The sequence below is a fragment of the Aspergillus chevalieri genome, chromosome 5 (genome assembly GCF_016861735.1).
Source record: "Aspergillus chevalieri M1 DNA, chromosome 5, nearly complete sequence".
Classification (NCBI taxonomy): Eukaryota; Fungi; Ascomycota; class Eurotiomycetes; order Eurotiales; family Aspergillaceae; genus Aspergillus; species Aspergillus chevalieri.
This window is the reverse complement of record NC_057366.1, coordinates 3,569,617-3,583,230: the sequence shown is the minus strand read 5'-3', so window position 1 is coordinate 3,583,230 and position 13,614 is coordinate 3,569,617. Positions and strand designations below refer to the sequence as shown.

The 13,614-nt window shown below is 49.8% G+C and overlaps 5 protein-coding genes across 5 annotated transcripts; all 5 read left to right on the top strand.

Moving 5' to 3' along the window:
- Window positions 1–144: 144 nt before the first annotated feature.
- Window positions 145–3,968, top strand: ACHE_51264A (uncharacterized protein; the record flags this gene model as incomplete). The annotated part of the gene is made up of 7 exons (XM_043281071.1): window positions 145–212; window positions 269–1,429; window positions 1,478–2,185; window positions 2,239–3,243; window positions 3,294–3,534; window positions 3,585–3,699; window positions 3,757–3,968. The coding sequence occupies 7 exons, from the start codon at window positions 145–147 to the stop codon at window positions 3,966–3,968; spliced, it is 3,510 nt and encodes a 1,169-aa protein (XP_043138588.1).
- A 467-nt stretch (window positions 3,969–4,435) lies between these two features.
- ACHE_51263A (putative ABC multidrug transporter) lies at window positions 4,436–9,231 on the top strand (the record flags this gene model as incomplete). Its single annotated transcript, XM_043281070.1, has 15 exons — window positions 4,436–4,642; window positions 4,700–4,744; window positions 4,794–4,956; window positions 5,009–5,256; window positions 5,311–5,855; window positions 5,904–6,409; window positions 6,463–7,075; window positions 7,124–7,398; window positions 7,453–7,628; window positions 7,678–7,771; window positions 7,821–8,128; window positions 8,181–8,387; window positions 8,435–8,594; window positions 8,643–9,082; window positions 9,133–9,231. The coding sequence occupies 15 exons, from the start codon at window positions 4,436–4,438 to the stop codon at window positions 9,229–9,231; spliced, it is 4,086 nt and encodes a 1,361-aa protein (XP_043138587.1).
- A 621-nt stretch (window positions 9,232–9,852) lies between these two features.
- ACHE_51262A (uncharacterized protein) lies at window positions 9,853–10,812 on the top strand (the record flags this gene model as incomplete). The annotated part of the gene is made up of 2 exons (XM_043281069.1): window positions 9,853–10,024; window positions 10,085–10,812. The coding sequence occupies 2 exons, from the start codon at window positions 9,853–9,855 to the stop codon at window positions 10,810–10,812; spliced, it is 900 nt and encodes a 299-aa protein (XP_043138586.1).
- A 294-nt stretch (window positions 10,813–11,106) lies between these two features.
- On the top strand, window positions 11,107–11,925 carry ACHE_51261A (YdcF family protein; the record flags this gene model as incomplete). The annotated part of the gene is made up of 1 exon (XM_043281068.1): window positions 11,107–11,925. One exon carries the CDS (start codon window positions 11,107–11,109, stop codon window positions 11,923–11,925), a length of 819 nt encoding a protein of 272 aa, XP_043138585.1.
- Window positions 11,926–12,268: 343 nt separating this feature from the next.
- Window positions 12,269–13,043, top strand: ACHE_51260A (NPP1 family protein; the record flags this gene model as incomplete). The annotated part of the gene is made up of 2 exons (XM_043281067.1): window positions 12,269–12,477; window positions 12,533–13,043. 2 exons carry the CDS (start codon window positions 12,269–12,271, stop codon window positions 13,041–13,043), a joined length of 720 nt encoding a protein of 239 aa, XP_043138584.1.
- Between the last annotated feature and the right edge of the window lie 571 nt (window positions 13,044–13,614).

The window sequence follows — 13,614 nt, the reverse complement described above, 5'->3', positions numbered from 1 at the left end:
TTCGTGGATTGCGAGCAAACTTTATTGGTTTGGGCTGATACAATTAAAACGCATATAGAACTGTCCTTCAACCCATGTCGACCCATTCTCAAACACAAGTCTGTGGGTAGGGAGGGTGTTTGAATAGTATTATCGGACATAATCATGGCTTTTTCGGATTCAACGATGAGCCTTCATTCGCCGTCATCAGGACGAATTCGGGAACTGTCGAGGTACGTGACTTAAATGCGGTGGGTTTATTAAGATACTGAACGACGTCTTCCAACAGACTGTACTCTTTCACCGGTACACCATTGACTCCGGAAACCCAGTCATCGCCAGGGCACTTCAGAAATCGTGATCGCAGCGTGTCCGATACAGCCGCTTCTCTTACGTCGGATATAACTTTGAAAGCTCTCAACCAGCTCGGACTTTATCGCTTCAACTGTACCCATTCCTTCACCTGCCTAACACTCGAACAACGAAGACACATTATCGCGGAGGCCAGCAACTCCGTTTCATATGGGAAGGGGCGACAGAGTCGGGATTCCGGCATTGACTTTGGCGGAGACTCGGGATCGGGGCTCTCTCTGAATGCTGCGCTGCCTGCAAGTCGGGATCAGTCCAGCGTGTTCGACATCACTGACAGTACCGCCAAGGGAGAGTGCTGTATCATTCTCGACATGAGCAAGGATGATTCTTTCAAGAGCCACCCCCATGCTGCGCAATGGCCCCATATGAGATTCTTTGCCGAAGTACCATTGTACGACCCCGAAAGATACGTCCTTGGTACATATTGTATCATGGATGATAGCCCTCGTGCCGTCTTTGATAATGCAGACATCGAGGCTTTACGCGGGATTGCGGAGTCAATTGCACATCATCTTTGGACTCAACACAAATATAGCAGGGCTTCGCGAATGATGAGCGGACTTTCGACATTGGTACAAAGCCCCGGCGATGAAAAGAACGAATTTCAACGAAGAGGTAGTCAAGCGCACGTGAATGTATTAAGTGGGGGCAACCGTGACGAAGGAGGCACGTCCGGCGTTGTACCTCTTTTATCACCGACTGGACGGTTATCTGATGCGCAAGAAGTCGACAGTGCCCCCATTCCAACACCGGGCGAAGTATCACCTTGCACTATGCGACCACAGCCTTCAGAGGATAACGAGGCAACTCCAACTGCACCTCCCCAGAAGCAGAAAGAGCCCGAAACGAAATTCAACCTACCATCACCTTTACCATTCGGGGAATTCAGCGACAGCATCAACAGGGCCAAAACTACGGAGGATAGTCGGAGAGCAAGTAGGCTGATATCGGTGTCTGAAGCGCCTACGGTTTCGCAACAGATTTTGACCTTGTTCGCTCGCGCCAGCTCGCTGCTTAGAGAATGCTTGGATATTGAAGGTGTTTTGTTTCTGGATGCTTCTCGATCTAATACTCGAAGGTCAGCATCTCAGACTTCTTCAGCACTGCCTATACTAACTCCAACCAGAAATTCGTGCATCAGCACAAGTATGTCGGACACAAGCCAGGACACGACGCATACCGATACTTCTTCGCATCCTCCACGATCTCCCGGTTTGTCTTCTGATAGTATATGGTCGAGTAACGTGGGAAGATTGTGCGATGTATTAGGATTCGACTTGGACGAGACGTCAGTCAAAAGTGCAAGCACCCCGGCGTTTGGATTTACAGACGGTTTGATATACGACATCATCACCGCGTTTCCCCATGGAGAAATCTTTAATGTCCATGAGCAAGAGAGCCAGGAGGGGGATGGCGAACCCGGATTCCCAGGGTTTTCTGCTCGTAGTCAGCTAATTTCGCAGCTCAGGAGTCGTTTTCCAAGCGCGGAATCCATTCTCTTCTTTCCGCTGTGGGATTGGAACAAATCCGGATGGTTGGCTGCTTGCCTCTTGTGGTCAAGAGAAAGCGGACGTTTTAGTACTGAAGAGCTCGATTACTTGAAGGCCTTCGGTAACTCGGTCGTCTCCCAAGTTGCTCAGACTGATTTTACAACGAAGGAAAGGGCGAAATCGGACTTCATCTCGTCTATCAGTCATGAGCTTCGTTCGCCTTTGCACGGCGTTCTCGCCAGCACAGAGTTACTGCAGTCCACGCGCTTGCAGCCTGCTCAACAGGATATGATAAGGATGGTGGAGACATGTGGTATCACGCTACTCGACACTATGAACTATTTGTGAGTTTCTCTCGTCAACTTCATCCGTCAGCGACCATTAACAATTGCGATAGGCTTGACTTTGCGAAAATCAACAATCTGACGGCGGTCAACGCAAAAGGTAAAGCTCCGGATTTGGCTACGACTTTCGACCTCGACAGCTTGATCGAGGAAGTGACCAACTCTCTGTACGCTGGGCATCGATTTCCTAAATCTGTCGACCAGGCTACAGGTCGCTTTCGACCCGGGAGTGTCGGATCATCCCAAGAATCTGTTTCTGAAGCCAAGGCCCAAGAAAAGTTGTCAGTCGTCGTTCGCCTAGAAGAACAGGATGCGTGGTGTGTTCGGTCAGTGTCGGGCGCATGGAGACGCATTGTCATGAACCTGTTTGGCAATGCGCTCAAGTTTACCAAGGCAGGATTCATCGAGATGACCTTGTCAAGATCCGACATAGCTTCCGATCCAAAGCACGTTCTTGCTCATCTGTCAGTGACTGACACAGGGTGTGGGATTTCTCCTGATTTCCTGGAAAATAGGATCTTTACACCATTTTCGCAAGAAGACATTCTCTCGGAAGGTGTGGGCCTTGGCCTCAGCATTGTACAGCAGCTTGTGACTTCCCTCGGTGGATATGTTGAAGTCAAGAGTGAAGTCGGAGTTGGATCACAGTTCGACGTGTTTATCCCCATTCAGCGGCCCTGCGCAAGTATGTCTACAGCCCAGGTTTCCGGGGACAAACAGCCTAAGAAGGTTTCTCTTGTCGGGTTCAACCCGTACGACGACCTAAAGAAGGGTCCAGCTGGCATGTTGACAACAAATGTCAAGCGGAAACTCGCGCTCCGACGGTCTCTCAGTAGCATCATCTTAACACAGCCCGGGTGGATGGTGTCGTTTGCCGATTCCCTAAGCAATGCGTCGGGTGACATGGCGATCATAGAGGAGGACAAACTTCGAGAAATAGCCGCTAACGGGCCTATTCGCACGGGGTTTGGTCATATAATTATTCTTGGTGAATATGGAACGCCTTTTGACAGCGACGATATTATCAAGAAAGCGACCGTTGTCCATGTTACTCAGCCGTAAGTGCTTCTATCCAGTGATTTACGCAACAAAGCTAACCATCTCCAAGCATCGGACCACGGAAAATTCTTGAAGCCCTGAAGAAAGCACGACCTTCTCCACAGGAGCATGTCAGAGAAACTAAGCCCGCTAAGATGTCCACCCTGGTCCACCAGTCATCGATGAAAAAGCATCCATTGTCGAACGTCTGGACTGCGAAGTCTTCTCCTTCTCCACCACCGCCGGAAAAGAAGGCATCCCAAAACGATCTCCATGTTTTGATAGTGGACGACAATGATATCAACCTGAAGGTATTTACGACGCCCTATTTCGCCTACAGCTATGACTGACTGGATTCAAGATATTGGAAACGTTCATGCGCAAGCTTGGGACCAGCTACGAAAGCGCTACTAACGGACAGATTGCCGTCGACAAATATCAACAGTCCGAACGTCGATTCGACTACATCTTAATGGGTAAGGCTTGGCTCGAAGCATATCATCAGTGCTTTAGCATGCTGACTACTGCGCTAGATATTTCCATGCCCGTAATGGACGGTATTACTGCATCCGCTAAGATCCGCGAATACGAACAAGAGAAAAGCTTTCCCCCATCCGTTATCATGGCTGTAACAGGAGTTGCGTCGGCCGCGACACAGCAGCAAGCTTTTGATGCCGGTATCAATGACTACTTGGTGAAACCGATCTCACTTCACGAACTGAAACGAATGATGAATATCAAATGATGGGTATATAATGCATCTTGGTGTTGTTAAGGAAAATGTGGGTTCCTTTCCTGTATATAGTGTTTAATATAGTCCTTTCTGGAGATAGTCAAACGGGATGTGCATTTCCTGAATCTAATACCGATATAAGTCTATAGCGCAGGCCAATAGTAGCTGAGTCTTGTAGATCCGATCAATAACACTTTTCTAGAAAGCCCCATAGTTAGTCTACAATTTCCTAATAGGGAAACCGTGGCCGTCTATCGGAACGGGATTACGGATTTACATCTGGATTTACGGATATATGGATTTACGGAGGAGCCCTACAGCCGTGATCACTAATGAGCAGAGACAACGGTGGAGAGCTCGAAAAGGGTTTAAATAAGCTAGACATCCAGCTAGAGGATACGAACTTATGACTTCTGTTTGTCTCGACGATTTAATCTACTTCATTTTGTATACGAGTTGGTTGAGCAGCGACAGCAACCATGAACACGCCGTCGTCCGGCACAGCGACACCTCCGGACCTAGAGCAAGGAGAGAAGGCCTATATTCAGAAGAGATTGACCCTTACTTTCCAGAATCTCAACGTTCGAGTTACGGCACCCGATGCAGCGCTGGGAAGCACGATCCTATCTGAAGCGGATCCGCGACAGATTCTGGATTTTTTCCGTCGGAACCAGCGACCTAAGCGAGTATGTGGTGATATGTGCAGAATGATGGTGGTTGTGGATCATGCTGACAAGTACCAGGCGATCCTCACAAATGTAACGGGGCAGGTTAAGCCGGGCGAAACGGTATAGATATATCCGATCATAGGGGCACGTACGAAGCTAACTTGAATAGATGCTTGTCCTTGGACGTCCTGGCTCCGGATGCACATCGCTTTTGCGCGTCCTCTCTAATGACCGAGCATCATTCGATGAAGTGAATGGTGAGACCCGGTACGGAAGTGCTGACCATAACGAGGCAAAGCGGTTCCGTCAGCAGATCATGTTCAACAATGAAGGTAAGCAACGCCCTATGCTGACCAGAAAGACTTCAATGCTGAGAAGTTATAGATGACTTGCACTTTCCAACCCTCACGGTGAACCGCACCATGAAGTTTGCACTGCGAAATAAGGTCCCAGCAGAACGTCCCGAGCACCTCCAGCAGAAAGAGAGTTACGTCAAGGATAAAAGAGATCGAATCCTAGATTCTCTTGGTATCTCTCATACCCAGAAAACGCGAGTGGGAAACGAGTTCATCCGTGGTGTGTCTGGAGGAGAGCGTAAGCGTGTGTCTCTGGCGGAAATGATGGCCGGACAGGTGAGCCATATCATCCCAGCCTTCTTTAGCTAGCTGGTTTACTAACAAAACCAGAGCCCTGTTCAATTCTGGGATAACCCAACCAGAGGTCTCGACTCGAAGACAGCGGCCGAATTCGGATGCATGTTGCGCCATGAAGCCGATACCAATGGCAAGACTATCGTTGCCACCATGTACCAAGCCGGAAACACCGTCTACGACCAATTCGACAAGATTCTCGTTCTAGCAGAAGGCAGAGTGATTTACTATGGTCCTCGCAGTATGGCCCAGCGATATTTTGAAGATCTCGGATTCGTCACCCCCAAGGGCGCCAATATCGCCGATTTCCTCACATCTGTCACGGTACTTACGGAGCGGATTGTTAAGCCTGGATGGGAAGAGAAGGTTCCAAGTACCCCTGATCAATTTGAGGCGCGCTTCCGCGAGACTTCAATCTACAGACAGATGATGGATGCGATTGAACCGCCGGAGAAATTGACGCACGAGATCGAGGATATGAAACTGGCGGTGTCTAGCGAGAAGAGAAAGCAGCATTTGCCTCGTCCACAGAGTGTGTATACGGCCGATATCTGGGAACAGATCCGGATTTGTACCCTTAGGTGAGTTGTTCCAATGTGCCTTTGTCGTCAGACACTAACGCATCGTAGACAATTCCAAATAATGGCGGGAGACAAACTATCTCTCTGCATCAAGGTGGTCTCTGCAATCATCCAGGCACTCGTATGCGGCAGTCTGTTCTACGATCTGAAAGACGACAGCAGTTCCATCTTCCTGCGACCTGGTGTACTCTTCTTCCCTGTTCTCTATTTCCTCCTCGAATCCTTGTCGGAAACCACCGCCTCCTTCATGGGCCGTCCAATCCTCGCCCGTCAGAAGCGTTTTGGCTTTTATCGTCCGACAGCTTTTTGTATTGCCAACGCCATCACGGACATTCCTGTGGTGATTGTGCAGGTTTCATGCTTCTCGCTGATTCTCTACTTCATGTCAGCTTTACGGATGGATGCTGGTCGGTTCTTCACGTTCTGGATTATCGTCATTGTACAAACCCTGAGTTTCATCCAACTCTTCCGGGCCATTGGAGCTGTGTGCAACAAGTTCGGAAATGCGTCCAAAATTTCCGGATTGCTCTCAACTGTTTTCTTCGTTTATGGAGGTATATGCTTTCATTGGCAAAGTCTTTTTGCAGCATGCTGATTACATTTCTAGGTTACTTGATCCCCTTTGAGAAAATGCACGTCTGGTTCCGATGGATCTTCTATCTGAACCCCGGATCATATGCATTCGAGGCACTGATGGCCAACGAGTTTGTCGGCCTGCAACTCCAATGTATCGAGCCAGATTATATACCATACGGCAGTGGGTATTCCGACTCGCGATACCGGGGATGTTCTGTACTCGGGAGCAACGAAGAAGGCATCATCGACGGAGCCGCTTACATCCGTCAGCAGTACAGCTACTCTGTGCACCATATCTGGAGAAGCTTCGGAATCTTGGTCGGTTTCTGGGCGTTCTTCATCTTCGTTACGGCGCTGGGATTCGAGCTGCGCGACAAGCAGGGTGGCTCTTCCGTGCTCTTGTACAAGCGTGGCAGCCAGAAGCGAGGATCTGAACAAGATTGCAAAGAGCAGCAGCAACGGCCAAAGGTATCCGCAGACGCTCTTCAGCAGAGAGCAAAGCATTCGACCTTCACTTGGAATAACCTCGACTACTATGTTCCATTTCAAGGGGAGAAGAAACAACTTTTGGAAAAGGTCTTCGGTTATGTCAAGCCTGGAAACCTGGTGGCTCTTATGGGAAGCTCCGGTGCCGGAAAGACAACGTAAGTGTTCACTTGCCCTGGAGCTATGACAAAAGCTGATGAAATCAGACTGCTGGATGTCCTCGCGCAGAGAAAAGACAGCGGCGAGATCTATGGCTCGATTTTGATTGACGGAAGACCTCAAGGTATCAGTTTCCAAAGGACGACCGGCTACTGCGAGCAAATGGATGTCCACGAAGGTACATCGACGGTCAAGGAAGCGCTCATCTTCTCTGCTCTACTACGGCAGCCCTCGACGGTGCCACAAGCGGAGAAGATTGCTTATGTGGACCACATAATCGAGCTTCTGGAACTTCAGGATATCAGTGATGCTCTCATCGGAGGTGAGCCTTCTCTTCATTGGGGTATCACGTTCTAGGCGATGCTAACGATCGAAGTTCCTGGTGCGGGTTTGAGTATTGAGCAGCGAAAACGAGTTACTTTGGGAGTCGAGTTAGTGGCCAAACCTACTCTCCTCTTCTTGGACGAACCGACTTCCGGTCTTGATGGTCAATCAGCATACAACATTGTCCGTTTCTTGAGAAAGTTGGTGGACGGAGGACAGGCTGTGCTGGTGAATAGCATCCTCCATGACATAGCGGCTCGGTGCTGACACCTTCCAGTGCACTATCCATCAACCTTCTGCAGTTCTGTTTGACGCGTTTGACTCTTTGCTTCTGTTAGCCAAGGGCGGGAAGATGGCATATTTCGGCGAGAGTGAGTATTACAACACAATCTACATCATAGTGAGTTCTAACAGCAGCAGCCGGCAAGGATTCGGATAAGGTGCTCAACTACTTTGCCAAAAATGGAGCACCCTGTCCTCCAGGTGCCAATCCCGCGGAGCATATCGTCGACGTTATTCAAGGAAAGGCGAATGCAAAGGTCGACTGGGTGGAAACATGGAGTCAGTCAAACGAGCGTCGAAATGCGATGGCTGAATTGGAGACCCTTAACGACGCTGGCAAAGCCGATCCGAATTACGAGGAAGATCAAACCGACTTTGCGACTTCGAAACTGTTCCAGTTCAGAATGGTTCTGGAACGGTTGATGACCCAGCTATGGCGATCTCCGGTAAGTCGTGCGGCCATGACAAGCACAAGATGGATGGGCTGACGAGTTGCAGGACTACATGTGGAACAAAATCATCCTCCATGTCTTTGCTGGTCTCTTTAGCGGTTTCACTTTCTGGAAGATTGGAGATGGTACATTCTCGCTGCAGCTTAGGTTGTTCGCCATCTTCAACTTTATCTTCGTCGCGCCGGGGTGTATCAACCAGATGCAGCCGTTCTTCTTGCATAACCGGGACATCTTCGAAACGCGGGAGAAGAAGGTACGTGCTATCGCCTGTGTCGAATAACCAGCGCTAACATGTAATAGTCAAAAACGTATCACTGGATTGCGTTCATCGGCGCTCAGGCTGTTTCTGAAATTCCGTATCTGATCATATGCGCCACTTTATACTTCGCATGTTGGTACTTTACCGCGGGCTTCCCAGTCGAGTCCAGCATCTCGGGACATGTGTATCTGCAGATGATCTGTAAGTAATTCGTCGATCCATGACATCGAACATGACTAACAGCGGCAGTCTATGAATTCCTGTACACCTCAATCGGTCAAGCCATCGCCGCGTATGCGCCGAACGAATACTTCGCAGCGATCATGAACCCAGTCCTGATCGGCGCAGGCATGATCAGTTTCTGTGGTGTGGTTGTCCCGTACTCGCAGATGCAGCCCTTCTGGCGATACTGGATTTACTATCTGGACCCCTTCACATACCTGGTCGGTGGTCTGTTGGGCGAAGTCCTCTGGGATGTCAAGGTGCACTGCGAACCGTCGGAGTGGGTGAACTTCGATGCTCCTGCGGGACAGACGTGCGGCGAATATATGGCCGACTTCCTCTCTGAACAGGCCGGATACCTTATGGACTCCAATGCCACTTTGTCATGCTCGTTCTGCCAGTATTCCACTGGTGCGGATTATGCCAAGACGTTCAATCTGAGGGAGAAATACTACTCATGGAGAGATGTAAGTCCTTTCTTCTCCAAATCATACTGTTCTCTTACTGACTCAATCAGACCGGAATCACTGCCTTGTTCTGCATCAGTTCGTATGCCTTGGTGTTCCTGATGATGAAGCTCCGAAGCAAGAAGACAAAGAGTGCCCGGTCGGAGTGAAAATTATCAACCAAATAGACTAATAATTGTCCATAAGGTCCTTAGAATAGATAATAGAGCTTTGCATTGATCGACGTTTCGGAAAATCATCATCCTTATCGTATCTCCGCAATCGCTGACCATGAGTCTCTCGGAGCAATCAGAAAATAATGCGATGCAGTTTGATTCGGATGTTTTTGTTGACAGATGACAGACGTTTGAGCAGCGTTTCTAGTTATCCCGTCTCGAGCAGGGACGTGAGCAGTATCTCCTCATGAGACGCCAGCATGTGACTCGGATAGTGTCATGCAGAGCCCCCACGCTGCACTATACAGACCCCAGGGGTACTTGTACAAATGCACGTCGCAAATAGATTGAATCCCCCCCAGGGAAGCTGCAAAAGCACTCGTCCTCCATGTGCACCAAGCACTGGCTCTGAAGGTCTCCGAGATCGCATCGTATGTACCGAACCGTTCAGATGATCTTCGTCCCGCTCAACCGATTCAGAAGCATCTCCGAGCCTAAACTGGTCAATCACCGTTATATATAGTGTACCATGATCCCCGTCTCCTGAGATGTCTAGAAGCAGTAATTTCATCACTATCACTGCGAACAGTGCATTGTGCAGGGTACTTGTACAAGATGCAGCTCCCCCTCCTGGCCCTATTTCCGCTGGCGGTCAGCGCCGTCAATATCGTCTCCTCCAACGATGACGGCTGGGCCGAGGCTAATATCCGGGCGCTGTACGATTCGTTGACGGCCGATGGACATTCGGTCCTTCTTTCTGCGCCGGCAGATAACCAAAGTGGCAAGGGTATCTACGCCATCCAACACAAGTCGCGGGAAATACCATGTGCCTAATAAAGCAATATAGGGTCGATGGACGATGCCCCAAAAAATCGCGACGAAGCCTGCGAGTACGACAGCTGCCCAGCCAACAGTGGCCCATACGGACACAATGCGACCGATTCGCATCAGAACTGGGTGAACTCCTACCCGCTGACCTCGATGCGCTACGGAATCGACACCTTCTCTCCAGTCACTTTTAACGGAGCCCCCGATCTGGCCGTCTCCGGGCCCAACGTCGGCTCAAACCTGGGGGTTACCGCATTCTTCTCCGGCACTGTTGGTGCTGCGAGTTACGCTGCGCATAAGGCCGGTATCCCAGCGCTGGCATTCTCCGGCAAGAGCGGCGATCCCACCGCATGGAACGCCAGCAGCTCCTATCCGTTGACTAGCCAAGTCTATGCGCAGCTGGCGACAAAGGTGACGGACAGAGTTCTGAAGGCGGGCACTCCCTATCTCCCCAAGGATGTGTGGTTAAACGTCAACTTCCCCGAAGTCAGTGAGTCGAAGTGCTCCAGTGTGGAGGATTTCAAGTTTGTGCTTTCGCGGATCTTCGATCCAGTGCCACTGGTGTCGGGCGACGATATCGAAATCTGTGGAGATGACCATTTACCCAGCGAGACCGACGTCGTCAACACGGACGGATGCTATGTGAGTATCTCGGTGGGTAATGCGGAGAGTAAGCGTGACGCCAATGCGACTATGCAGGGAGTGGTCCATGGTAAACTGGGAAATTTGTTGACTTGTCTGCCTTGATGTATAATTAACTGTATACCCTGTAAATAGATCAAATGTATACGTATATATCCGCACTAGCCGAGAAGTGGCAGCATCCGTAGCACAACTCAAGATAGTAAATCCTATTCATCAAGAAAATCTCCAGTCACTCAAGTTGACTCCTCGGATCAATCGCATCCATAGCGCAGACCGAAGCGGAAGCTTTGTCCGGGGGCTCCGCGCTCTAAAGGAGAAACATCGGAAATGGACAATGATCCGAAAATTCTCCCCTAACAGAAGGTTGTCAAACTACCCCTCTTCAATATAAAATTCATGAATCGAAAACACTCAACCATGACGGCTTTGGATACGGCCGCCGGTATTAACGCCCTGGCAAGATTCCTGGCCGACCAACAGCTCAACGACCTGGCAGCATACGCATCGGTTGATTGCATTATCATCTGTGCTTCGGCGGTCCTCCATAGTACAGAAGTCCTTTTTCGAACCCTGCAAGAATGTCCGACTCTTACACGACAGCTGGTCCTCTGTGGGGGTATCGGTCACTCCACTCAATTTCTTTACCAGGCTGTGGCCGACCATCCTCAATTCCATTCACTGGCAAAGGCCATCACGGGTTTGCCAGAAGCCCGGGTCTTAGAGAGAATACTCGATGAATTCTTTGATGGAGCTGCAATAAGGACCGCCGGTTGCCAGATCCTCGTGGAAGATGAATCAACGAACTGCGGTAGCAATGCAATCAAGAGTCGTGATGTCCTGGAGCGATTCGCTTGTGACCCCAAGAACATTATTCTGATTCAGGATCCAACAATGATGCTCCGGACAAAGGCATCCTTCGAACATGCCTATAAGCACGTGGAGAATCGCCCGCGTTTCATTAGCTGCCCTGTGTTTGTCCCACAAGTATGCCCATCTGCACAAGGACAGCTAGTGTATGGACCCGATTCACCTCCGCGATTATGGGACATGCAACGGTTTATTGATCTTATTCTCGGTGAAATTTCCCGAGTGAGAGATGATGAAAATGGGTATGGGCCCAATGGGCGCGGTTTCATCGGCCACATCCATGTACCTGCTGGTATTGAGAATGCATGGGGGAAACTGCAACTGATATTTAAAGGCACGAGATTCTAGTATCTGTTGTACATTCCTCCCATTAAGATTCTTCAACGGAGCCATGAGGCCGGCTTATGACGAATAAGCTCCACTCACCAAAATGACATGCTGCCATAAATATCCCACTAGAATGAGAAAGGTGGACGATCATTACTGCCCTTGCCAATATCTCCATACACCAGGCATCAATCAAGTTAGTAGCGCATCGTTCATATCTAGCCGAACTTCTAGGTTCGGCAAAACTCCGGTGATCGTCAGGAACCACACCGTCCGAACTCGCTGTATATAAACCTCCTGATAGCGACCGCAGACTTTGGCCGCTTCTCAAACTCAGACGAAACAAGACACAACGGTCCAAAAAATGTTGGCATTGCTTGCTTTCCTTCCCCTCCTTGCTCAGGCCTCGTCTGTGCTTCCCCGCGCGGTTATCGACCATGACCAGGTTGAGGGCTTCGCCGAGACCATACCTAGCGGCACCACGGGTGAGGTCTACAAGGCCTACCAGCCGTACCTCAAGGTTAACAGTGGCTGTGTTCCATTCCCTGCCGTCGACGCTGAGGGAAACACCAGGTACGCATGTGACATTTGCTCTCTGCAAAAGAGTATACGTACTGATAGCATAAAGCGGTGGCCTAGACACCACCGGCTCCCAGAGCGGTGACTGCGACAGCAGCACCGGCCAGATCTATGTCCGCGGCGGCACTTCCAACACAAGCAACACAGACGCCTACGCCCTGATGTACTCCTGGTACTTCCCCAAGGACAACCCCTCGCAAGACCTGGGCCACCGCCACGACTGGGAAGGTGTTATCGTCTGGATTTCCGACCCGACCTCGACGTCTGCCGATAACATCCTCGCTGTGTGCCCGTCTGCTCATGGCGGGTGGGACTGCTCGACCGATGGGTACACGCTCAACGAGTCCACTTCCGAGCCGCTGATCAAGTACTATAACGTCTGGCCTGTGAACCACCAGTGTGGATTGACGGATGTTGTTGGGGGTCAGCAGCCGTTGGTCGCGTGGGAGTCGTTGCCCAATGTGTCAAGAGCTGCGCTGGAGAACACGGATTTCGGGTCGGCCAATGTGCCGTTCAAGAACGCAAACTTTGAGACCAACTTGGAAAAAGCGACCTATTAAACGGACTTGCTTCGTTCAGAAAAATGTATATACAGTAATTAGCGGATATCCTTAATTACCATTCTCAAGTGTGACTGGTCACGCGAAAAACCTCTATTCTTACCGCCGTGCCATTCCAGGAACGATTAATCGGCCAAACATGTGAGATGATATCTTGAAATCGCCCACATCACCGTATGAGCTAAGTACTTCCAATCCATATAGTGACTAGCAAATGGTCAATGGCTGTATCCGACTGCAGTGATCCATTGAACAAGCTTTGGAGTTGCTGGTCACCCGAGACTCAGCCAAATTATCGATATCGATGAGATGTGGTCTGTATAGTACAAGGTAGTCGAAAATTCAACGCGTTGAGAGGAGTCAGGCTTATTGCATTAACTTCTCCTGATATTTGAACGTCTCTTGTCGATGCGTGTGCTCTCATAGGTGCACTAGACAAGTTCTGTTCCAAGAAAGCACGAGAAAGAGGAGTTGTCAAAAAGATGAGACGAGGTGGGAAAGTGAAGAGAAACCATGAACTTCAGTACTACATCTTCTAATGGTAATCCTTGACATGCTACAATGGGCTAGC